The following is a 26,314-nucleotide window of genomic DNA, read 5'->3' as shown; positions in this document are numbered from 1 at the left end:
TATATGGATTATCGCTAAATACATTGTCATTCCCGTCAAATTTCATGTAAAAATACTACTGCACTTTTTTGTTATACGATGTCATTACTGTATTTAAAGTGTCAAATTTTATTTTATTTATAATCATATATTTTATAGTAGTGTGTCTGTAAACTTGAACTAGTACTGTATTGTTCTTGTTTCATCCTTCAAATATATTTTATAGTAGTCTCTCCTCCTATATCTTTTTTACTTGTCCAATTTTAACTTTTTATTTGTTATTTTTGACAAATAAAAAAATGATAATATTTTTTATGTATTATATCCTCAATTTATTTACAAAGTTAATGATAATTTAATTTTGGAATTCTATGGATTAGCATGATTAAATAATAAATCAACTAAATTAATTATTATTTTCTTAATATGTGTGTTAAGTAAAAAATGAACAAATAAATAGGAATGTTCTTTAATTTAATCTGGAAATAAGTTTAGGGTTTGGGTTTCAAAATTCAAAAGGTTCCCTCCTTTTCTTTCTTTGACAGTCTTCCCAACTCCACCTGCTGATGAAAAAGCTGAGATTATAGTTGAAGGTTGCTTTTGATGAGTTTATTGCAAAGGTCAGTCAACTTTCATTTAGTATTTTAGTTTCCCTTCTTGTGGCTCAAATTTGGTTAGTGCAAACTAAAGAAGAAGGTAGCTTTACATACAGATTACAGCTCTCTGCATATTTCTAATTTCAGGTTATCAGACTTTGCATTTTGCGGATTCACACACCAAAGAGAAGGTCACCCAACAATGGAGACCATCACAACGTCTGAAAATTCAAACACCCATGTAAGTGCTGATAAAAATAACTGGAAACACACACACACAAAAAAAAAAAAAAGTGACTTAATGGGCAATGAAATGGGATGACAACAAGTTCAAAATCCCATCAAGTACATAAAAGAAAATACTAGGGTTGAGTTATCTTATACCTTTACTGGGTAGGAGGTAAGACATACACACTGCAAGAGTCAAGTTGCACCCAAGCTGACCAAACGCCTTAGTTATAAAAAATGGAACATTTTTAATATTATGTACTAATCCTTCTATCTCATGTTAATAGTGGTCGTAAAAATGATATGGTCTTTGAATGGAAATAGAGTTTAAATTGTTTATTAAGTTGGTATATTATATTAGTGATAACAAGAAAATTATTTAAAGTAATTGTTTGAGAGAGAGAACTATCAAATGAAAGTTCAAAACTTTCTTTAGTTTTATGAACTTGGATTATTAAAGAAATGTATTGCTCTTTGACATTTTGGATGGAAGAGAAGTGTGGAATAAATTGGGAAAGGGAGCAATATTCTTCTAAAGGCCTCATTAATTTAAAATATTATGTTTTAGTTGTTCAATAACTGTAAGCCTCCCATCAGAGAAAGTTATATTTTTTTAACTTTATGCTTGGTTGGTTAAACTAACTAGCTAAGCTCATTGTGTGTGTGTGTGGTTTTTTTTTTTTGTGTCTTGGGAGAGAATAATTATTCAGGTTCGTTATTGTGAAGTTGTATTCCTTTATTCGGCTCAATTGTTGTGAAGTTGGATTCCTTTATTCAGTTCACTTGTTGTGAAGTTGTATTCCTTTGTTTGATAAGTGGGTTGTCCTTGATTGGATTCTTACTTTTGTCCATCCTGAATTTTTGGTCCATGTTCACTTCTACTCAATTACATTTTTATACAAATTTGTGCAGTTTTATTTGTAGAAATTATTATGTAGTTTATTGTTTTATATAGTTTGTGAAAAGATTATGCAATTTAATGCTGAAAATGGCTTTGACCAATGGTCGGTTTAACCTTTGAATGTCAAATGTGCACAAAGAATTTTGGCCAGAGGTGTTAGTATCTTCTCTAAATTTTTCTACATCTCTTACAGGCTTACACACGGCTAGATTTCCTTAATCGTGTCTGCCCTCGTGGATTAGCCGTTAACAGCATTGGAATAAAAGTTGAAGGTCTTGAGGTGCGTCAATGCTGCTGGTCCTAATATTTATCCACTTGATATGAATATTATTAGCAGGTTATTACTTAGCTTCTGATGAAAAAATATCTGATTCACAGAAGGGGAATGAGTCGCTATCAAGTAAAATGGCTGAGCTTGAGAAGGAGATAGAAACTGCATTGAGCAAGATAACTCATCTTGAGAGGGAAGGAGAAGCTGCACTTCGTAAGATAGTCGCAGTAAAGAAGAAGAAACAAGCTGCATTGATTAAGATATACAAGCTTGAGAAGGAGAAAAAACGTACAGTTAATAAGGTAGCTTTGCTTGAGAAGGAGAAAGAATGTACAGTTAATAAGATAGCTTTGCTTGAGAAGGAGGGAAAAGCTGCATTCTGTAAGATAGCTATGCTTGAGATGGAGAAACAAGATACATCAAGTAAGATAGAGCAGCTTGAGAAGGAGAAAGAGGACGCAGCCAAGAAGATAGCTTTTCTTGAGAAGGAGCTAGAAACTAAGGAAGAGAAATTTGGAAAGTATATGAATGCTCAGCTTCAAAAGGAGGAGGAGCTAAGAACCAAGTTTGAGGATTTCAAAAAGCATACAAATGCTGAGCATAAGATAGAGAAGGACGCTGCAATGAGTAAGATAGCTATGCTTGAGATGGAGCAACAAGCTGCATCAAGTAAGATAGAGGAGCTAGAGAAGGAGAAAGAAGACGCAGCCAAGAAGATAGCATTTTTTGAGAACGAGCTAGAAACTAAGGAAGAGAAAATTGGAAAGTATATGAATGCTCAGCTTCAAAAGGAGGAGGAGCTAAGAACCAAGTTTGAGGATTATAAAAAGCATACAATTGCTGAGTATAAGATAGAGAAGGACGCTGCAATGAGTAAGATAGCTATGCTTGAGAAGGAGCTTGAAACTAAGGAAGTTAGAGCATATAAGCAAGCTATAAGAGCTTTAAGGGAGATCCAAGTTGAAGATAAAGAACCCAAGGAAAAGGTGAAAGAGTTGACAAAAACTATGCAAAAGCTCACTGAGGAAAGACAATATTGGGAAACTTTAGTTAAGCAGCTTAAGGGCAAGGAAAGTGAGACAACTGAGCTAGTAGAAGCTCGAAAAAAGATGATTAGTGTATGGGTCTTTGGACATTTTTTAAGCATAATTTTACTACAGCTATGCCTTAAGCATTATTCATTTAAAGCTGCTAATTAGATCCGACATCAGGTTACTACTATGGTTTCTTTGCCAGGAAATATGCTTTTGATGCTCAGAATTAAGCAAATCTGCAGCATCTAAGCCAACAACTTTCTATCCTATATTTCTTTATTTCTCTTTCTCCTCAATCTGCATATATGTAAATTGGAGTCTAGACCTGTTTGCTTAGAAAGCAATTTGAAAGCATTCAGTGTAGGATTTCATTCTGAAAAGTTCCCTAGGTCGAAACTCCTAAATCATCATTGACAATGGATATAGCCTCATGCATTTCCCATGAACCATCTAATTTTGTGTTTTACTGAAACTTGGTTTAGTATGTTCCTCATGTATGAACTATGCACAAAGTAAATTCTAAATAACCAGCGATTCCTCAAGTATGTTGCAAGTTTTGTTGTCTGTTTATCTGATAGTCCTCTTGGGACTTACCAGCAATTATATTACTATTTGAGAATTTGGTTCTCTTGTTTTACCTGGAAATTGCATGACTTTGAGGAATCCATTTCCTAGGATTTAGGTTGATTTTCTACTTTTATTTCATGGTTGGAAGAAGTACCCTAGCTATTAGCCTATTAATTCTAGAGGCTATGGGCTGAGGTACCTCCTAAAATATGCACATAAGGTTTTAATCATCTGATGTTTGATATAAGCATCTGTATGGAATTCTTACATTTATGTGCTTTGATAGTATAGTATGTATTTGGGAATTCTACCTGTTTTGACTTTCTACATGTAAGTACATGAACATTCTGTAACGAGATGCACTTCATCTCAAATGAGGATGTATTAGCAGTTGCAGGTCAATTTTTTTGTAGGTATTTAAGAGTAGAGAATGGTGTGGCTCTTGTAGGCACTAACCATTGCAAAATACCTGTTTATTGGCCTGTTGCCTTACCACCATTTGCTTGTCTGTGGGATTTTTTTGTTTTCTGCATCTGTGGCCCACTCCTCCCTTTAGATGGATGATGTGGTTGAAAAGATTCAATGACGTGAGTGTCACCACTGGTAAAATGTGTTGCAAGAAACACATGTATAAACTGTCACCACTGTAAGATTGTGTTAAAAGTCAAAGGGTCTATCTGTTTATCCAATATTGGTTCTATTGATGACTATGTTAGTGAAACACTTCTCTGGCTTGTGTAGCTTTTCTGGATGTAATTTCTTCAAATACATGAATTGCTAGGGTTTGCACTTGTAAATCAAAATGGAAACACCTTATTCATTCACTTTTACATTCTGAATTTATCAGATAATGACTGAGTTGTTTTCTTTTTTTTCAGGTTCTTTCTGAGCTGAACTATGACGATGTGGATATTGGCATAAAAAAATTTGGTGCCATTGATAGTTGTCCTTTTCGCACTGCATGCAAGCAGAAATTCTCTCATCAAGTTGCCGAGGAAAAAGCGACAGAATTGTGTTCTATATGGCAGGCAAATGTGGAGAACCCCAAATGGAATCCATTCAAAACTGTCATCTTAACTGGGGAAGTTCAAGCAGTATCTATCTGAATCCTTTCTTCTTCCCTTTTACCTGTTTAAGCTTCAATTTTTGTAGAGATATATTCAATTTGTTGTTGCTTGTCAAATGAAATGAAAATTTTTGGTTTCTTAATTTCAGAAAGTAAGTTCTGGAAAGTCAAGTAATTCATGTAGTCAACTGATGCAATAAACACACCCCTTTCATAATAAATTAGTGAAACGGGCAACAAAATGATTATGTTCAAACTGATTTCTCTAGTTTCTATGGTCTAATTAGCAAACATCTTGTTATCGATACAATTCATTCCTCTGAAGTGTTTCTCTCCTTCCGTGGAATTCTAACTCAACTGTTTATCTGATGTCCCCTCCGAAACATTTGCAACTGAACTCTTTCTACTTTAAGTTACATGATTTCAAATTCAAGTCTAACAACCATTATTTGTGCTTCAGGAAACAATAGACCAAGAGGAAAAGCATCTCCAGCAACTGAGGAAAGAGTGGGGATATGAAGTATATTTAGCTGTTGTTATAGCCTTGAAAGAAATCAAAGAGTATAACATGAAGGAAAGAACTACGACGCATCAGCTTTGGAATTTCGAGGAAGGTAGGAAAGCTACGCTAGAAGAAGCCATTTGTTTAATGGAAGAAAAACTGATGGAGGCAAAGATCAAAGATACAGGTGTGCTTTAGTGTCTCATACTCATATATTTATTCAATTGTTGTATTCTCCTTCAAATTGTAGGTTCAAGTCAACCTTGCTTTGACATGTTTAAGTCTTATAAATACCGTGCTATAATGCTATGTTATTCAGTGAGGTCAATCAAACTCATAATGATATGCTCTGAGTGACCATTTACTTGTTAGTGGCCAGATAAGATCAAGAGGAACATCAAAACAGATTTTTTATAATGAAGCCATGTGGTAGCAAAATAAGAGAAAAGTACTAAGCTTTGTATTATAAATGGGGGAGTTAGATTGTTCAAAGAGGGCAATTATTCCATCTTTTCTTTTTTCAGATAAGGACAAGGGTTTTAGTGAATGTTCTTCCCTCTGCCTCTTGCATTATGAATGAGAAACTAAAATCACTTTTTTTTAGATGATTGCCAAAATCTGTTCTGATCATAAAATTTCAACCTATCTAGGAGCAGAATTCTAGGCCAGCACGATCTACACTTTAGATAAAGTTGGAGGAAAAAATTGAGTTAAAGATTCTTATCCTAATGAAAATGCCATATTTTGTTTGTTGTTTGATTGCCCTATTTATATATGAATTTTGTTGGCCGTCTTATTTTATTTTTATAAATGAGATACTACAGGGTGATGGCATGAGTTGAGCTTAAATGGAGAAACATGTTCCGTGAGGCGTGAGAATTCATATAGCCGACCCCAACTTGTTTAAGACTGAGGTGTAGTTGTTTTAATGGGATACTACAGTCTACAGGGGGGAGTACTGTGTATGAAATAGATCAACAGCACCATGTTTAGTTTTTTTATTGATTAAAGACCATTAGAGACCAGGATTCTAGTCTCTATAGAGACAAAAAAGTTGGGTAATTTTTTCTAATTTGTTTAAGGTTTGGTGGCCAAAGTTACCTGGTATTGTACTGGTGGAAAGATGGAGGTACCAGTGGAGAGTTGAGGTTCGCATAAGTGACCTGAACAGTGAACACAACCATTATCATTTTTTTGTTCAAAAAGCTCATCAACTCCTTTCCCTCCATGTAGGAAAACCACTGGCCTACAATAATGCATGTGTGGGTTTTAGGTGCCTTCCTTGATATCTTTGAAAGAAAATAGTATGGCTTTTGTTGGCAACATTATCAGACGTGGTTTAGTAGTTAGGTTGTTGCATTTGTTTAGGAGTCATTAAGTTGTTTCCTAGTCTTTAGGTTATAGGAGTAGTGGAGTCAGTTTTTATATTCAGAATTATTAGGAGAGTAAACGTGTTTTTTTTTTATCTATAATGTTTTCTATTTAAGGACTCTTGTAACTGAGTATTAAGAGAATCAATACAGAGAAAATTTCCACACTTGCGAGTCTTTTCTTTTCATCTTTGCTGCAGTTTATTTTCTATCAGCTTTGTTAAATACTATAGAAATATATGAGAAGTATGCATCTCTCTAGAAGGAACATATGAAAAGTATGCATTGGTGTAATAAAGATATATGAAAAGTATGCATTTTTGTAATAAGTCACAAGTTTTCTACTAGGATTTGTGAAGGTGGATGAGTTGAAGCCAGGGACAGAGGGCATTAATCTAATTGTTAAGGTCCTAAATACTGATGTGGTGGTTGACAAGAGCGAAGAGCATCAGTCCCTACCGTCATACTCATATTCTCCTTTCCGAATCACACGTGTAGCTGAGAGTCTAGTTGGAGATGAAACCGGAACTATCATATTCACTACTCGTAATGAACAAGGTAATGTCATCTTCTTTTTCTCTATTCTTTCAGTTGCCTTCATCTAGCTCAATCTTTTCTTTCTTTTTGTATCCCCGGTCCAAGATTGCTCCATCTAGCTCTCCACTATCAAGGAACCGTAAATGATGGTCAAAAAGTTAATGCTATTTGCATAATATCTATTGCTTGTGCTTATGATAGCTCTGGTTTTGTCATGTAGTTGACTTAATGACGCCAGGCAGCATCCTACTTCTTTATGGTGCAAAAATCCAAATCTATCGAGGTTTCTTGAGGTTAGCTGTAGAGAATAAGATGCAAATCAAAGTTGCAGAACCTATGGAATTTGATGTAGATGATGATGAAGATTGCAATTTGTCTTTAGCTGAGTATGACGTAATCCGAAAATATTGATGAGTTCTACACTATTCATCTCCTTGGACTTGCAGGACTGCTCTGCCTTAAGAATGCCTTGGTGTATATGTTTGGTTCTTTTTGCACAGAAGCTCATTGTATCATTGATTGCCCAAAAGGCTATTAGCTTGTGTCGTTTTAATGATAGAACTTCAAAATCGCTTACTCTTGTTCTCTGGCTCTCAGCAGCACGCCTCCTTCAAAATGGGGAGGAGATTATAATGTAGGGAATCAAACCATCACCATTCAGGTTGGTTGCTACTAAGATTCCCCACTATTCGAAGTATATGTATTTTCCTGTGTTAATTTAATGGATGGTGACCATTCATCACTATACTGCAACTATTTTGCAATGCAAAAATCACTTTACTTGAATATTGCTAACATTCAAGAAGGGCTAAAACATAACAACAAGACAATGAAGTGTTCAAGCGTGGTACATTTGTTTTCAAAAGAGGAGCTATACGGTGTTAATGTACTCTCTCCTTTCATTTTTATTTGTTCACAATAGATTAACACACTTTTAAAAAAATAATAAGTCAAGTACATATTTTATTATAATATCAGTATTACTCTAGAAATGATTTGAAACGAGTAATTTATGTTAAAGATAAAATAAAAAATAAAAATTGTCTCTCTCTATGCTAAAGTGGAAGAGTAAAAAATGAATTTAATTATATTATTGTGAAAAGTAGAAATGAACTTAGATCAACAATTATTTTATAGTAATAGTAGTTCATATGTCAAGTGTCTTCACGTAGTATAAAAAAATTAAATTAAGCCACCTCTTTAATTTGCTCTTGTGAGCTCCACATAAATTTCTTGTTGAGGGTCTCTAATTAAGACCAACCTCTCTTTCTAATATTAACCACAACTTCCTCTAGTTCAATATAAATGAACTATTAATTTCTTTTAACGAATTTCTCAAAGTTCAAAAATGTATTATTATTATTATTAAAATTACCGTTCTTTTTAATGAAATTACTACTTTTAAATCCAAATAGTAACTCTCATTCTTTTAAAAAAAATGAATTTGACAAAATCAAACGAATAATATTAAGTAATATTATAATGAATGTGGGTCACCCCCAATAATTCATTAGATTGGACCGGAGGAAGTACTCTGTATTAGTTTGAAAGATCTGTGGTAGTACTGGGGCAATGAAAATAGTAAATTCTCGGGAGTCGTGCAAGGCTTAGATCTGCCATTGAAATTGCCAAGTTCTTCAGTAGTAGCTGGGATCTTGAAAAGAAAGTAAAAACTAAACAACTCCAGCACTGAATCAGAAGAAAGATGGCATGCATTAATAAAGGATGGGAGGTTGTAAGTAGAAAAATCAGTAGCTGTTTGAAAAGGAAAAAGGGGATCGAAAACAGAGACAAGAGCATAGCTGAAAGATGGGAGATTTTGAACAATTGGGAAGGATTACTTGACCCTTTGGATTATGATCTACGACGATACCTTATCCACTATGGCCAAATGCCTCAAGCCATCTACGACTCATTCAATAATGAGAAAGTTTCAAAATACAGAGGAACAAGTCGATACTCCAAAAGGAACCTCTTCATAAGGGTGGGCCTCCATAAAAACAAATATGAAATCACCAAATATTTCTATGGAGCTTCAAGTAAAACTGAAAAGGTCAAAGTATCAAATTGGATTGGGTTTGTTGCTGTTGCTACTGATGAAGGTAAAGTTGAATTAGGGAGGAGAGACATTTTAATTGCTTGGAGAGGGACTATAACTGTCTCGGAATGGAATGATGATTTCGAATCGTCCTTGGTCCAACCAATTGAAATCTTTGGAGAAAATGCGGATAACATTCTTGTACACAAAGGTTTTTATTCAATTTATACTTGTCTTAATGAAGCTTCAAATTTCAATCGGACAACCAGTGCTAGAGATCAGGTAGGACTTTTTTCTTGTTATATCTTAAGCAACTTTGCAGGTGATACTCATTAGAATTCCCTTTTGTATTTGTACATTCGAACAGGTTCTTGAAGAAGTTAAAAGGTTGTTGGATCAACACAAAGAGGAGGAAGTTAGCATCAGTGTTACAGGCCACAGCTTGGGTTCATCATTAGCCACACTATGCGCGATCGACATAGTTGTCAGCCAAGTCAATAAGGGGTTTCCAGTAACTGCATTTTTATTTGCTAGCCCACGAGTTGGAGAGGCCAATTTCAAGAAAGCTTATCAAAATTTGAAAAACTTGCACATCTTGCGGATTACCAATGCATCTGATTACATTACGAAGCTGCCAGATCGTGGACAGGTGGAGGGTTCTGAAACAGATTGGAGAGTGTATGAAGATGTTGGCTTTGAACTTTCAATTGATACTACAAAATCAGACTACTTGAAGAAAGAGATAAATGGTCATATTTTGGAGGTTTATTTGCACGGAATCGCTGGAACACATGGATCAGAAGGAGAGTTCAAGTTGGAGATAAATCGGGATACTGCTCTTATGAATAAAGCAGACGATGTGTTGAAGGATAAATATGGTGTGCCAGTGTCGTGGTGGATCCAGAAGAATAAAGGAATGGTTCAACAGGAAAACGGATCTTGGATTCTTATGGATCACGAGGATGACCACAATTAGGAAATATTTGGTAGAATGAATGAGAATTGTGTTTTGGTAATACTGACATTAGCAATACTAATGTTAGTTATGATTACATTAAATAAGTTGAGATTATTTATCGTGCTTGATTTGATATGTTAAAATAACATGCATCTTTTCAAAAATGAATTATTTACTTATAAACAGATAATCCCCAAATACAATAAAAAGATATCCTAAAAAGATGTGGAAAAGGTTTATCAAATTAAGTCTTCTACCACACATATTTTACCAAATTTGTGCGGATTAAGAGGGATTGAATCCATTATCCATTTAATTAACGATCATAATAAATCTATCAAAAAATTAATTTGAGGTTCATGATTTCAAATTAGTCAGTAGTGGGTCATAAGCCCTTTATCTTTTCTTCTATTTTCTTGTGGCAGTACAGATGCATTAACCTTTTTTTTTGTTTGGTTAAAATCAGCTAAGCTTTTTTGTACAAACAAATAGTGACAAGAAATTGCTTGAAAATATATAGTGGGGCATTTGGCCAGGAAAACTAAAGAAAAAAGGATTATTTTATAAAGAATTTGAAAATTGAAGTTATGTTTAATTATATTTTTTTTTGTAAAAGTTATTTAGAATTTGAATGTATTTTTTTAAAATATAATTTATACCTCCAATTTTCAAAAACTAGAAATATCATCCAATTCTATCGATTCATCTGAAATATACCATTAAATTCTAAAAGAATAATATCTCAAATTAATAGTTACATAATAGTATAGATTAGATCTCATATATGAACTATTACATACTATTGTAATATTTTTTTTATTTGAAATTTTTGAAGTTAGAGTTGAGTTTGATTATAATTTTTGCAAATAATATTTAGTTATTTGGATGTTACTATTCCTAAAAATATGAAATATAACTTTAAAGGGAAAATTACGCATATAAGCAAATATATACTAGTTAATTAGTTAACATAGCTATAGTTTGCCTTAATTATAATTTGCGACCTACTTTTAGCTATAATTACGCGGCTCAACTTTTTAGTTTTGTATAATTCAAAATTTGTATAATATAATTTGTATAACTTTTGTATAATTCGGAATTTGTTTAATATAATTTGTATAACTGTTTACACTTCTGATGTTTGTAATTGTATAAATTCGTTATTTCGAGTTTATACAAAAATAACTGAATTATACAAATGTACCCGCGAATTATACAAACCTGCGAATTATACAAATTCGTGAATTATACTATAGCTACAGCCCGTAAATATGTAAATTATAGCTATGAAACATAATTAAGTTTATTATAATGACTATTTGCGAAAGTTCCCAAATTTAAATGAGTTGCTTTTTATAAAATAAGATATTGAGGGTAAAAAATTTAAAAGAAAAATAAAATAAACGTGAAAAAATGAAAATTGTTTTCCAATTCCTAATATGTAACTCGAAGTTAAATTTGAAAATTTTCATGATCAAAAGTTGATTTTTTAATTCAGTGAAATATTTTTTTGGAAGAAGGTGAAAAAATCTTATAGCAAACGGATCCTAATATACTTTCTGCCCCTTATTTATCGTGACACTTTAACTTTTCAAAGGTCAAACAAGAATTTTTTTTATCCAATTTACTTGTACGTTATTTAAATATTTATAATGATTAATTATTATAACTTATAATACTTTTATGTATTTTTAAAATGTTTTAAATTTTTATTTTTTTTTAAGATCATATTGTAGACAATAAAATTTCGCGTCGAGAAAACAATAATCAAGAAAGGAAAATTATGCAACAACCGTTTTATTATTTCAAGTGCGAGTGTTACAATCTCTATGTTTCCTCTGAATTAGCCTTTTCAAATAAAATTCAAGGGCTCTTGACTTGGACTTGGACTTGGACTTGAACTTGATCTTTACTTGAACTTTATCTTGATCTTGATTTTCTAAGTTGAATTCAAGGGCTTCGAGCTTGATCTTGAATCCGGTGATCTTGATCTTGATCGCTCTTGAACTTGATCTTGACTTCTTCAAATATTGAACTTGAACACTTGAATTCTCAAATTCTTGAACTTGTAGAGAAATTGCGGGTTTTGATCCACGAGCTTTCTCTAGCTTCTTCACCATCTTCTTTCTAATCGGTTGCTCACATGATTCTTTTCGTAAGCTTGACTTGTTGCGTCTTCACCTAGTCACAAGAATCCAGTCTTTATCACTATCTATATCAACTTGAGATTTGTCTAGCTCCAATGACTCTTCTTCATGCTTTTCAGCGATACATATTTGGACCGGATCGAGTGAGCCGAATGTGATGGAGATTTGATTAGAACTAGTTTTCTTATCATCAATGACAATCTTCTTTTCTCTAACCAATCACATCGCTCTATCCTTGAAGACAAAACATTTTTCAAGAGTATGACTCACAAGTCTATGATACTTGCAATAATTTGGGTCATAAACTTTTCCAGCTTCATCAAGTCGCTTCATCTCTGACAACTCATTGAGCTTTAATTCAAGTAACTCATCGAAAATATCAAAAACGTCAGAATCCAAGAAGGGGTATTCCTTTTCTTGCATTTCCCTTAAGATCAATTTTTGGTCTGAACGCGCTTGGAAATTCGTTCTCACACTTTGCTTCTTCCCTTCCTTCGTAGTGAACTTCACAGGCGACACATTAACATTCATTGACTCTTTGTTGTCGTTCTTGGGCACAAATTTGCTCCATCTCTTAGGTTCCTACTTGTCTCCTTTACGAGGGTCATAGACAAACGTCATATCCTTTCCGGCAGAGGACATGCTCAACTCCATATCATAAGCACGAATAGCTAGATCTTCAAAGGATTTTAATTTTATTCCCTGTAAGATATAAAGAAGCTCCCAGTGCATCCCTTAGATACACATTTCTATTGCAGAAGCTTCACTAAGCCTATATTTGCAATTTAGGCTCGTGTTCCTCCATCGATTTATGAAGTCTATGGTTGGTTCATCCTTCCCTTGGCGAGTATTCGTAAGTTCTACCATGCTCACAGTATGTCTCGTGCTATAGAATCGAATGAGAAACTCGTGCTCTAGTTGCTCCTAACTATCAATAGAATTGGGCTCAAGATCGGTGTACCAATCAAAGACATTTCCTTTTAGAGACCGGACAAACTGCTTGACAAGATAGTCTCCATATGTTCCAACATTATTACATGTCTTCACAAAGTGTGCAACATGTTGCTTCGGATTTTCTCTACCCTCAAATTGTTGAAATTTGGGAGGTTGATAACCAGAAGGCATTTTTAAGTTATCAATTCTTGCAGTGTATGACTTGACATACATATGCGAAGACTTGCTAGAGACTTCATACTTATCTTTGATAGTGCCTTCAATGAACTCCTTCAAGTGATCGAGTGAGATCATTCTTTCAGAAGAAACTGACATCTCATTAACAAGTGGTGCTTTCTTTGCAGGATCTCCAATCTCTTGAACTTCAAAGCATTTTTCGGGCGCATGACTTGCTTCACCATCTAAAAGTCCTTCCATTCGACCCATCAACTTATTGATTCTAGACTTTTGGTGTTGTACATGCTTTGTCAATCCTTCAACCAACTTCGTCAGATTTGTGAGTTGTTCCTCAGATAAAGAAGCAACAACCACCATTGTTTGCGACACTGCGTAAGTTAATCTTCAGCGGACTCACATTACGCGATGCATATGGAGGTGATTCATTCGTTGAATCATAGCTCTCCTTTTTAGTAGAGTTCTTGGAACCAGATTGCTCAAGGAGAGCCAATGTCTTCTTGATCTTTTCAGTAACGCTGCTTCCTCCTTCTAAAGCATTTACGGAGAAACTCGATCTTTTTGGAGTCGTAGACCCAAAAACTGGAGTTGATGCGGATGACACTTGAAGTGTTTGTTGTCCTAGTGTAGCAGCCTTGCTTCTCGTAACAGCTCCGAAACTTCCAAAGGTAACAGCTAGAATGCCTTCAACTTCAGTAGAGAACTTGGAGCTAATGGCCTTAGAGGCAGTTGATCGAGAGTTGTTCTTCATGGAAGTCAACTCGATATTCTTTGATGCTTGAAAAGTTGAGATGAGAGGTAGAGATTGTCCCACTGGGCGTGCCAGAATTTGTAGACAATAAAATTTCGCGTCGAGAAAATAATTATCAAGAACGGAAAATTATGCAACAATCGTTTTATTATTTCAAGAGTACAATCTATATGATTTCTCTGAATTCACCTTTTCAAATAAAATTCAAGGGCTCTTGAGCTTGATCTTGAACTTGGACTTGGACTTGATCTTGATCTTTATCTTGATGACTTTCTAGTTGAATTCAAGGGCTTCGAGCTTGATCTTAAATCCGGTGGTCTTGATCTTGATCATTCTTTAACTTGATCTTGACTTCTTCAAATCTTGAACTTGAACACTTGAATTCTTTAACTTGTAGATAAATCGCGGCTTTTGATCCACGAGCTTTCTCTAGCTTCTTGTTCGAATTATTGGTTCTCTATTCTGAATTATGAGGACCCCTATTTATAGTTTTAAAATAGGGGAGTTGTGATTGGAATAGGATTCCCTTCGGCCAGTTAGATTTAAGTGACATGGCATATGAGCTTTATTGAACGGGCTTTAATTAAATTCATATTTATTGAATTTAAATAATTAACTCAATTATATCAATCCATAATATTTATTTGGATTAATATATTAATGAATTTAATATAATCTGAATCATTTTATAAATTTATATTTAATAAATTTTAAATGATTACACATATGTTTGAATTTATGTCAAAATAAAAAAGTTATCTCTTAAAATTTAAATCATATCACATAAATTGAGATGGATTAGTTTGAAAAATAAGTAAGTAGTGATTCTGAGAGCTAGCCAGTTAAGTTACCAATGAATCCGATGTATGAGGACTCAATTGAATGGATTGATTTGGGCCCTCCCACTTCAGACTTTGTTATTCAAGATAAATATTTGGTGCTCAAGTATAAGCAACTATTCTTCAAAGTACAAAGCAAGGAATGACTAGTTAGACTTTTTACCAAAATAATATAGCATTCATTTTAATTTGTTTATCCTATTTTGATTTGATACAAAGTTTAAGAAATTAAAGAAGATGTTTGAATCTTATGATTCTAAATTAAAAATATGTCAAATGTTATAAAATTTTATTTAATGTAGTGGTCTTAAACATTTCACCAAGAATTTTTTTAAAAAAATCTAAAATACTAAAATGACTAGTGTTGATGGACTTCTCTTGGAAACCAAAATAGAGATTATTGAGTAAGAACTTTTGAATGTCATATAGTGACATTCAATATATATTCTCCACACAAACAACATGAGTGAGAATTGTTCAAAACAAAACAGATGGAATTCTTGCCTTGTGAAAATGTCAAGCATGTCCCTTTAATTCTTTCTTTCCATAACATTTCTGTTAATTAGGCAATGTAAGCTTGAGTGTGGAATTGAAAGAATGAAAAGCAACAGCAAAACTTCTCATGATAAATGAATGATGCAATTTGGTAACTACATTACCTATAAATGGCCTCATCATACATATAGGGAAAAAAAATATATCAAATTTGTACACAGAAAAAAAAAATGCAAGTTAACTCACAAGAGGAAAATGTACTTCAACTGCTTCAAACCAAGAAAAAACCCAAGGGAAACAATTGAAAAGATGCAAAATAAAAACAAGAATATAAGTAATATAGCAGAAAGATGGAGACTTCTTAGTGGGAATAACAATTGGGAAGGCTTATTAGATCCACTTGACAATGATCTTCGTCGGTACCTCATTCACTACGGAGAAATGGTACAAGCAATTCGAGATGCCTTCAACAACGACAAGTCATCAAAGTATGCTGGATGTTGCCGATATTCTAAGAAGAATCTCTTCTCTAAAGTGGGGATTGAGATATCGAATCCATTCAAGTATGAGGTAACTAAATATATATACGCGACATCATCTATACAAGTTCCAGAAGCATTCATCATAAAATCATTGTCAGGAGAAGCTTGGAGTAAAGAGTCAAATTGGATTGGTTTTGTTGCTGTGGCTACCGATGAGGGGAAAGTAGTATTAGGAAGAAGGGATATAGTGATTGCTTGGAGATCAACTGTTGTCGCTATGGAATGGTTTAATGATTTTGAATTTATTCGCGTCTCAGCCCCAATAATATTTGGTGAAAAATCGGATCCTAAAGTTCATCACGGTTGGTATTCTATGTATACTTCAAATGATCCACGATCACTATTCAATAAGGCCAGTGCTAGAGATCAGGTAAATGATGTAACAAAAAAAATGTAATATGTTCTGTCACTAACACTAATAATCTAATGTTTTCTATAATTAGGTACTTGGAGAAGTTCAAAGATTGGTGGAACAATATAAGAAGGAGGAGGTTACCATAACAGTAACAGGGCATAGCATGGGGGCATCCATCGCGACATTAAATGCAGTAGATATAGTTTTCAATAAAATTAACAAGGGATTTCCAGTCACGGCATTTCTATTTGCAAGTCCTAGAGTGGGAGATGAAAACTTCAAAAAGACTTTCTCAGAACTCGAAAATCAGCTTCGAGCTCTGAGAGTCCGAAATATGCCAGATATAATTCCACATTATCCATTTATTGGCTACTCAGATGTTGGTGTCGAATTAAGCATCGACACTAGAAATTCGGGCTATCTAAAAAGTCCTGGAGACTATTGGACATGGCATAACTTGGAATGTTACTTGCATGGAGTTGCTGGAACACAAGGATCAAAAGAAGGGTTCAAGCTAGAAGTGGAACGCGATGTCTCACTTGTTAACAAGCATATGGACACGTTAAAAGATGAATATGGTGTACCTATTTCATGGTGGGTTGTGGAGAACAAAGGGATGGTTCAACAACAAAATGGATCTTGGATTCTCATGGATCATGAAGATGAAGATAATGATTTTTAATTCTTTTACAAGGACATTTTTTTTTCTACCTTAACTAGAATTAGAACTCGCGATGTACAAAAAAAAAAATTAAAAAAATCGTGATGTGTGATAATATCAATGAATTGATAAATTCTGGCATGTCTTGTTGAAGTATACATTATAACAAAAATAGTTTTTAGCGGTAATAATATACACATTAACAAAAAATGTTAAGTTTTTATCAACAGTAGTTAATTGTCATTGGATCTAACGTCGTTATAAACTTTAGAGATATCAATCATAATAGTCATCCAATAATTTGTTTCTTCCTTATTTTTGTGATAATGATTTTTAAATTCTTTTTCAAGAAAGTAGATCTTGGATATATAGGGAGGGGGACGTGATCATGATTTTTCTTTTCGGAGTTCTATATAGACTATCTCCAATCCACTTTTATTTTACTCTCCATTCTCTATATTTGGAGAGTAAAATAGAGAATGGGTTCTCCAACCACTCTCCATTTCACTGTTTATTCTCCACTTATTGAGAGGTTTGGAGAACTACTATTCACAGTCTTTGTTTTATTTTTTGATTATTTTATTATTATTTCTATTATTTTATAATTAATACATTATTTTTCATATAAGACCATTAATTAAATATTTAATATACGTAATTCTTTTTAAATGTAATATAATATTTTTTAAAATATATTATTTCATATATACTATTTTCATCTCGAATTAATAATATTTTAATTTTTTAAATTTTCGTCACTTTAATATAATCTGATATTATTAATTGACACTATGATGAATGAACAAAATATAAATGATAAGATGAAAATTTTAATTTAAAAATACGATCCATAAAATAACAATTTAAATACGATATAGCACAATACATAACATAATAATTTTATCACAACAATTTTGGTTGCATATTATTTCCACAAATTTGTATATTATATAATTTTATTTACAATTTATGTTATTTATAAATTTAGGGTAAAATAAAATTTTAAATTAAATAAAAAATTGAAAAAAATAAAATTTTATATCACATGAAAATTATACAAAGTGATTATTTGAAAAAAAAATTATATTATGAAATTAGAAAACAAGAATGACATAGAAATAATAATATAATATTGAGGAGAGAAAAAAAATTCCTTTTTATAGAGTTAATATATAATTGAGTTGGAGTTGATTGTTTGAAAAAATAGAAAACTCTATTTTTGGAGAGTAAAATAGAGGATATGATTAGAGATACCCTAAAACTATCTCCAACCCACCTCTATTTTACTCTTCATTCTCTATATTTGGAGAATAAAATAGAGAATGAACTCTCCAACCATTCTCTAAATGACTCTCTATTCTCCATTTATAGAGAGGTGAATAGTAGTTCTCCAAATTTGGAGAAATAGTATTCACACTCTCTATTTCACTTTTTTATTAGAGAAAATGGTCTAAAACCCCTCAACCTATACCCGAAATCCCAACTACACACTCCAACTTCAAGTGTGTCCTATTACCTGTAAAACGCGTGAAGTTGGAGTGTGTAGTTGGGATTTCGGGTATAGATTGGGGGGATTTTGACCATTTTCTCTTTTTATTATTTTATTGTTATTTCTATTATTTTATATTAACATATTATTTTCATATAAGACTATTAATTATATCTCCAATATTCATAATTATTTTTAAATGTAATATAATATTTTTAAAAATATATTATTTAATATATACTACTTTCATCCCGAATTAATAGTATTTTAATTTTTCTAATTTTCGTCAATAATATAATTTGATTTTATTATTAATTAAAGAACATTTGTTTCAACTAAGAATGTGGTTACACATTTTTTTTTTGAAACACTTAAAAGAAATTCAAGGATGTGGTGACACACCTTGTCAAAATTATTCTAATAAATATTTTATTTTAAAAAAATCGAGATGTGAGACGTGGAATATTAGGTGACACACTTGAGACAATAAAGTAGTTATGCTTCGAAATTATTAAATATCAAAACAAAGAATACGGTTACGCATCTAGGTTGAGACCAAATAAAAGTTCAATAAAAAGATGAGCAAACGTATAGCATATAAAATATATCCAAAAATAAAAAAGGTAAGTATAAGTCAATAAAAGCGACCGTGCTAGAACCACAGGACTCGAGGGATGCCTAATACCTTCCCTTCGGTCAACAGAATTCCTTACCCGAAATTCTAGTTCGCAGACCGAAATTAAAGAGTCATTTCCTTTTGATTAGGGATTAAAAACAAAAAGGTGACTTGAAACACCATAACTCAATTCCAAGTGACGACTCTGAAAAATAAAAATAATCCCTAAATCAATAACGTCACTTAAATTGGAAAAACCATTTCCGCCGTGCGCAAAAAAGGGGTGTGACACCTACTTTTGATTTTTAATTTATTTTTAGTCATTTTAAACTTATTTTAAGTTATTTTTAACCTTACCAAACACTTTCTAACTTATTTTAAGTTATTTTTATATTTCTCAAACACTTCCGAAAGTTAAAACCGGCTTAAAAATAGATTTGACCAACTTTTAAGTCAATCCAAACACCCTCTTAGTTCTTCCAATGCGGCTAGTTGTATTTCTTATAAGAGTACTAGATATAGGAGTCGGTGCTAGTACGAGCAAAATAAATGTTCGTTTAATTTATGTGATATAGATGAAATTTAAAGGGTCAAACAAGTTTTTAAATACAATTTTTAAGTATTTCAAATTGTTAATTATTGTGATTTATAATATTTTTTATGTTATTATTAAATAATATGTATTACTATTCATGTCTTAATTTTAGAGGCGGAGCTAGGTGGAGGTTCGTGGGTTCGGACGAACCCAATAGCTTTTCTGTAGACCCTGTATTTGTACTAGAAAATTAATTAAATATATATGTATATTAATTTGTGAACCCCAAACAAAATTGATTGACGGTTCTAAAGGAAATTAAGAACCCTTAAACTCTTTATCCTAGCTACACCTCTGCTTAATTTATGTGACACCGATAGAATCTTGAGAGTCAGCCAATTTTTTAAAATTTATTTTGTAAATGTTATAAGTTGATAATTATTACTCCCTCCGTCCAACAATAGTTGTCCACTATACTAAAAATAGTTGTCCAACGATACTTGTCATAATTAGAAAATCAAGAGATAATTTATCTTTAGTATCTATTTTAACCTTACTATTAATATTATTTATTATTTAACATATTTTTTAAAGTATTAAATTTAATAAAGTCAAAGGATAATAGTAATATTACCCTTATTATTTATTGTTTCTTAAGATGTGTGTCAAGTCAATAGTAGTCAACTATTATTAGACAGGAAGAGTATGATCTGTAGTATTTTCTTACTTAACTTTTAAATATATAAAAAATTAAAAAGAAAAATAAGATAAGTAAATTAAAATTGAGATGATATAATGAGATTTTTATGAGTTTACTAAAACAAGGGCTAACCCATCGGTGGCCCCCTAAACTTGGCACCAAATTTCACTTGGACACCTCAACTGAAGGATTTTCATTTTAAACACTTCATGTCAAACCTCATTGTGTCATTTTGACACTTTTATTATTTTCAAAACTGCATTTTAAGTGTGTACATCCAGACGCCTCTTATGTGGAAAAATAAATGAATTGGTATGTGACACGTGGAAATTTTATTTTATTTTTAAAAATCTCAATTTTACTTTCTTTTTTTCTTTCTTCCAGATCCCAAACCCATGCCCCCACCTCTTTTCTTCTTCTTCTTGCGCCTCCTTCCCCTTCATCTGTTCTTCTCCATCAAAAAGGCAAGAACATAGGTTAGTTTACAAAGTAAAATATATACGTTTTGGAGAATAAGGGAAATCATACCAAATCTAAAAGTTTTTATATGACATTTAAAAGAAGATGATTTCTTGTGCTACTACGCTTGGGATTTACAATGAAGGATATGTAAAATAAATTTCTTTTTTTTTCATTGGAGGTTGTTCTTTATTTCTTTTTTATTCCTTGAAATCAATTTAATTTTCAATGGAGAAGGTAAGAATATAAATCAGTTTTTCCATTTGAAAGAAGTTGATTTCTTTTTTTGTTCCCTTGAAATCGATTTTGTTTTTGAATATGAATCAAGATGCAAATTCGATTTTCAAAGAAGATGGAAGAATCAAAGAGTGTAACCTAGTAAAATATTGTAGAATTTTTTTAAAAAGTTGTGTGGTGATGGAGGATGGTAGAAGGTGGAGAAGATGGAAGGGAGAAAGCAAGGAAGAAGAAGGAGAAGAAAATATTTACAAAAAAATTCAAAATATTTACAAAAAAAGTCTCTGACGCGCTCAAAATTCGTGTATCACACGTACTATGCTTAGTCAGCAAAAAGTGTCAAAATGACACAATGAGACACGACATGAAGTGTTTAAAATGAAAATCCTTCAATTGAGGTGTCTAAGTGAAAGTTGTGCCAAGTTTAGGAGGCCACCGATGGGTTAGCCCCTAAAACAACTATTGAAAAGAGGGTCCACATTAGCAAATCCTTGGCAGACATATATGCTCACACCAAAGTGATGTGTCAGTCTATTTTCCTCATAAAAATGGAGTGGCCCTGAAAGGATAAATTGTACAAATCAAGCCAATAAATGCTAAAAATACTTAAATTATGAAAATACCACCAGCAAGCATGTTTTTGCTTGCTTCAAAAGTTGCCACATTGAATTTTCATTTTAAAAAATATCAAATTAATCTAATCTAATATAGTTTTGACAATTATTTAAATTGACTCTCTAAAAGATTGAAAAGTGAGTATTTAACACTTTGTTTAGATGCAGGTTGATACATATTTTTTCATAATATATTATATTATATTATTTTAATAAATACAATATTTAAATAGATTGTCTTGTTATCCGTCACAACATAATGTCACATATTAACATTTTGAAGGATTAACTTGCGAGAAATGTAGGTTACATAATAAAGCTATTATAAAAAAAAAATAGAGTTAAAATAAAATAAAATAAATAAATAATAAGTAAAAGAGAAATGATATAAAGTAGGAATAAAGAAATAGAAGAGGAAAGATGCACTTAAACTAAATCAGTCATTACACAAAATATAGCACTCTTTTATTGTATTTTGATAATAAATTTAATAATACGCTACAATAAATTTTTGAAGGTAACAATCAAACATTACGAAATAACAACACCGTATTGATTGAAAGAGGCGTATGGTGGGGGTAATGAGAAACTAATATTTGGGGAGTCGTGGCGAGACTGAGACCTGCTATTGTTTATGATATCCACTTATCAAATTGACATTCTTCTTTAGATCTAAAAAAGGAAAAAACTATAATTTGGAGGTTGTAAGTAGAAATATTTGTTACGAATCAGAAGAAAGATGACATGCATTAACAAAGGATGGGAGGTTGTATGTAGAAAAATCAGCTGCTGTTTGAAAAGGAAAAAGGGGATCGGAAACAAAGACAAGAGCATAGCTGAAAGATGGGAGATTTTGAGTGGAAAAAATAACTGGGAAGGCTTACTTGACCCTTTGGATTATGATCTACGACGATACCTCATTCACTATGGCCAAATGCCTCAAGCCATCTGCGACTCATTCAATAATGAGAAAGTTTCAAAATACAGAGGAACAAGTCGATACTCCAAAAAGAACCTCTTCATAAGGGTGGGCCTCCATAAAAACAAATATGAACTGGCTGCAGGTTCTTGAAGAAGTTAAAAGGTTGTTGAAGCAATACAGTAAGGAGGAAATCAGCATCAGTGTTGCCGGGCAAAGCTTGGGTTCATCATTGGGCACACTATGCGCAATTGACATAGTTGTCAACCGAATCAATAAGGAGTTTCCAGTGAGTGCATTTTTACTTGGTTGCCCACGTGTTGGAGAGGCCAATTTCAAGAAAGCTTATAAAAACTTGAAAAACCTTCGTATCTTGCGGGTTACCAATGTCTCTGATCCCATTCCGAAGCTGATGGAGCGTGGACAGGTAGAGGGTTCTGCAACAGAATGGAGAGCGTATGAAGATGTTGGCTTCGAACTTGTAATTGATACTACAAAATCAGAATACTTGAAGAAAGACATATTTAGTCATACTCTGGAAGTTTATCTGCATGGAATTGCTGGAACACATGGACTAGAAGGAGAGTTTAAGCTGGAGATAAATCGAGATATTGCACTGGTGAATAAGCAAGGCGACTATTTGAAGGATGAATATGGTGTACCAACTTCATGGTGGATCGAGAAGAATAAAGGAATGGTTCAACAAGAAGATGGATCTTGGATACTCATCGATCATGAAACTTGATTTCTCTAAAATTATTCAACTAATAATTATATTATATTAGAAAGTTACTTTCAAGAAAATTGAAAAAAATGACTTTTTAAGATAATAAATATTTGGTGAAGGATCGTATTGAGAAAACAACGATGGATCATGAGGATGAGCATGTGTTTTATTGAATAAAATGTACGTGCATTATTTTCATATTAAATAAATGGGTTTTAGATTGATTGAGTGATGTCAAATTATTTTCATCTTCCACCTCACGTAATAAGGATAGGTCTGTCTATCCTTGTTTTGTATTGTGTATGTAAGTGAGTTGTTTGCATAGAATGTTAAGTAAAGTGGATGCCTTTGATTATTATATTAGAAAGTTACTTTCACTAAAATTGTCACGTCTTAATCAAAGCATCACAACTACTCTTTTTGTCCATAATTACTTCTTCAATTTTTTTTTTTACTAGTCCATTTTAACAAATCAAGAACGAACAATTTTTTTTACTTTTTATACCCTCAAAAGGGGCCCGTCCAGCTCCACCCCGCCCAAGTCTCGCGGGCCAAGGAATTTGAAGGGCTAAGGCGGGTTGTCCCTTCATTTGAAAGGGCCTGAAAATGTTTAACCCAACCCAACCCTAGAAGGGCCGCGGGCTGGAGTGGGCTAGCCCTTTTTTTCATTTTTTTTCTTTTCAAACTTAAAATTCTATGACATCGAGAAAAAAAAGATTTCCAAATCAAATATGGCAAACAATGGTGTTGTTTAAATAACACTAGCGAAAAATCTAGTGTGATTAGCATATATCTAGGATACTAGGTACGCGAGATAGATCTATCTGGTGTGATGCATCCCACATAAGAGAGCAAGATAAGAAAGTGGCGAGCGAGATGGGAGGAGACGAGGGCGCATGATTTGTCAATGTATCCTAGATACACGCGAATCCAATTGCATAGAGTATATCTAAAACAAATTACACATAATTTTGAGTCCATGTATCTCGAGATACATGTCTCTGGACACACACAAAACGGGTAAGATTCGTACTATAACAACATAGCGTGCATCTAAGTAATTAGCCCATACACTAGTGAAATTTCTATAACTTACCTTAAAATAAATAGTTTTGGCTCATGGCCAACCACGGCCTGACCCCGATCAAGCCTCAAGGGTCAAGGACTTATATGGACTGGGCTTATAAACTCTAATTTTAAAGGGACTTGAAAAATTATATCCAATCCCTACCCCCAACAACGGGTTGGATTAGGCCGGCTCCTAGGCTAAGCCCATTTTGACGGCTCTAGTTTTAATATTAGAAAACGACTAAATTACTACCATGTCATTTCTTCGCAACTGTTGAAAGAGTTGTAATGAAAATATCCATTCTGGCAAGTCGTGGCAAGACTTTAGATCTCCCAATGCAGCTAGTTGTATTTCTTATAAGAGTACTAGATATTGCAGTCGTGCTAGTACGAAAAGCGTATCCAGGAATTCATCAAGATAGGTGCACGAATACGAAAAAAATGCATTTTAAATATAAATTTGATAAGTTTGACTTTTAGGTTCTTAATATGAACCATTAAATTTTAAAAATTATAGGTCCAAAATATATAATACTATTAGTTTTAAATTTTAATATACACATTTGATTTAATTATATAAAAATCTTATAGTGCAAAGTTTTAGGAACTTCCAATGTAAGACACTTGAAAATTTTGAAAGATTAAAGGAAAAAAAACAAAAGAAAAATTAGTTGAAACGTCAAAAGTATAACAATAACCTCTTGGGGAGGTGTTACTCAAAAGGACAAGATAGATATAAGACTTAAATTTTTATCCTTACTTAGAGAGGTGGACTCAATCATTATTGTATTATTATATGATATTTTAAACGTGGGTTCACATATCTATATTGGCTAATGAACATTGCGCATACTGCCTTCTAATCATAAATTTTATGCTTAGTCTTGTACATTTAGTTGTATATCTCTATACCACTTTTAAAGCCAAGCTAATCATGCATTATAACATTGTATTTGCATCTGTCACAAGAGAGAGACTTAGTAAAATTGGAGCAAAAATTCAGCATTTTCCAGAGATCTAAGGTATGTGCACTACAATTATTTATAATTAAATATATAATCAATGCACATGTACCTGTTCATTCCACTTGTCCCAAAAGATATATTCATGTCCTCAATACTACTAAACAAACATTTTCTTAAAAAGCCTTATCCTAGTGTGTCTCTACAACTCACACTCTTCTCTTCCATAAGCTTCTTAACCAAGAAATCCTCTTTTCTAAAATTGTGGAATAAAGTGTTCTTCAAGAAACATGTCTATGCTTGATTAATTACAATTTATGTTTCTTAATGACATTCTTGGAGATTCTAAGTGTGATGGTCTATCTGATGTTATGGCTAAGATGACTTTGGTGGATGACACCTCTACTTTGGTGCCGTGTAAAATATAGATTGTGGCGTAGAAAGTAGGTTGTGCTGGTTTTTAGGGGGAATTTTTATTGGGTGTGTCTAAAATTACTGAGGATGTTTTGGAGGATGTACCTTGTGAGGGGAAATATTTTAGGGACCCTACAGTTGAACAAAGTTCAATTGTTAGGCTCAACTTGAGTGCATCTAGTGAGGGGGAATCAATGGAAGACCCTTTTGTCGAACCTAGTTCTTTTATTGGGATCCATATAAACTGAGATTTAGGGTTGATGTAAAAAATTATTATAATTGGTGGTGCACCTGATAGTACCACGTCTAGGGAACAGATTGGGAGAACATGTTCTTCTACAAATGATGCTAAAGAAAATTTATTCCTCTTACTCACTATTGAAATTAAAGATGACTATTGAAATTAGAGTTGTAAACTTTGGGAAGCGGACAATGCTCGTAGGCAAGGTGATTACTGATTTTTAGGGGTTAGAGATGAGTGAATTATTGTTTCTCCGAAGATTGAACCATTTCCTTAAAGATGATACAAAACGGAAAAAAATAAGCTAAAATTGAAGTCATATGTGTCACTCACCAGAATGTCATGGACCAGCTGCATATGAACTATGA

The 26,314-nt window shown here is 32.8% G+C and overlaps 3 protein-coding genes across 4 annotated transcripts; all 3 read left to right on the top strand.

The window, feature by feature from the left end:
• Positions 1-755: 755 nt before the first annotated feature.
• On the top strand, positions 756-7,708 carry LOC125848453 (factor of DNA methylation 1-like). The gene is made up of 6 exons (XM_049528315.1): positions 756-816; positions 1,898-3,093; positions 4,455-4,670; positions 5,103-5,331; positions 6,863-7,072; positions 7,272-7,708. The coding sequence occupies exons 2-6, from the start codon at positions 2,110-2,112 to the stop codon at positions 7,460-7,462; spliced, it is 1,830 nt and encodes a 609-aa protein (XP_049384272.1). The 5' UTR covers positions 756-816; positions 1,898-2,109; the 3' UTR covers positions 7,463-7,708.
• An 889-nt stretch (positions 7,709-8,597) lies between these two features.
• Positions 8,598-23,599, top strand: LOC125847855 (phospholipase A1-II 1-like). 2 transcript variants are annotated; one of them, XM_049527568.1, is made up of 2 exons: positions 8,598-9,371; positions 22,680-23,599. In XM_049527568.1, exons 1-2 carry the CDS (start codon positions 8,757-8,759, stop codon positions 23,277-23,279), a joined length of 1,215 nt encoding a protein of 404 aa, XP_049383525.1. In that variant the 5' UTR covers positions 8,598-8,756; the 3' UTR covers positions 23,280-23,599. The 2 variants fall into 2 exon arrangements, with proteins under 2 accessions (XP_049383525.1, XP_049383524.1); XM_049527567.1 differs by lacking the exon at positions 22,680-23,599 and adding an exon at positions 9,457-10,114.
• LOC125847854 (phospholipase A1-II 1-like) lies at positions 15,663-16,997 on the top strand. The gene is made up of 2 exons (XM_049527566.1): positions 15,663-16,319; positions 16,393-16,997. Exons 1-2 carry the CDS (start codon positions 15,663-15,665, stop codon positions 16,984-16,986), a joined length of 1,251 nt encoding a protein of 416 aa, XP_049383523.1. The 3' UTR covers positions 16,987-16,997.
• Positions 23,600-26,314: the final 2,715 nt, after the last annotated feature.

Source organism: Solanum stenotomum, chromosome 12, assembly GCF_019186545.1.
Source record: "Solanum stenotomum isolate F172 chromosome 12, ASM1918654v1, whole genome shotgun sequence".
Taxonomy (NCBI): domain Eukaryota; kingdom Viridiplantae; phylum Streptophyta; class Magnoliopsida; order Solanales; family Solanaceae; genus Solanum; species Solanum stenotomum.
The sequence above is the reverse complement of the archived record's forward strand: the minus strand, read 5'-3'. Positions and strand labels throughout refer to the sequence as shown.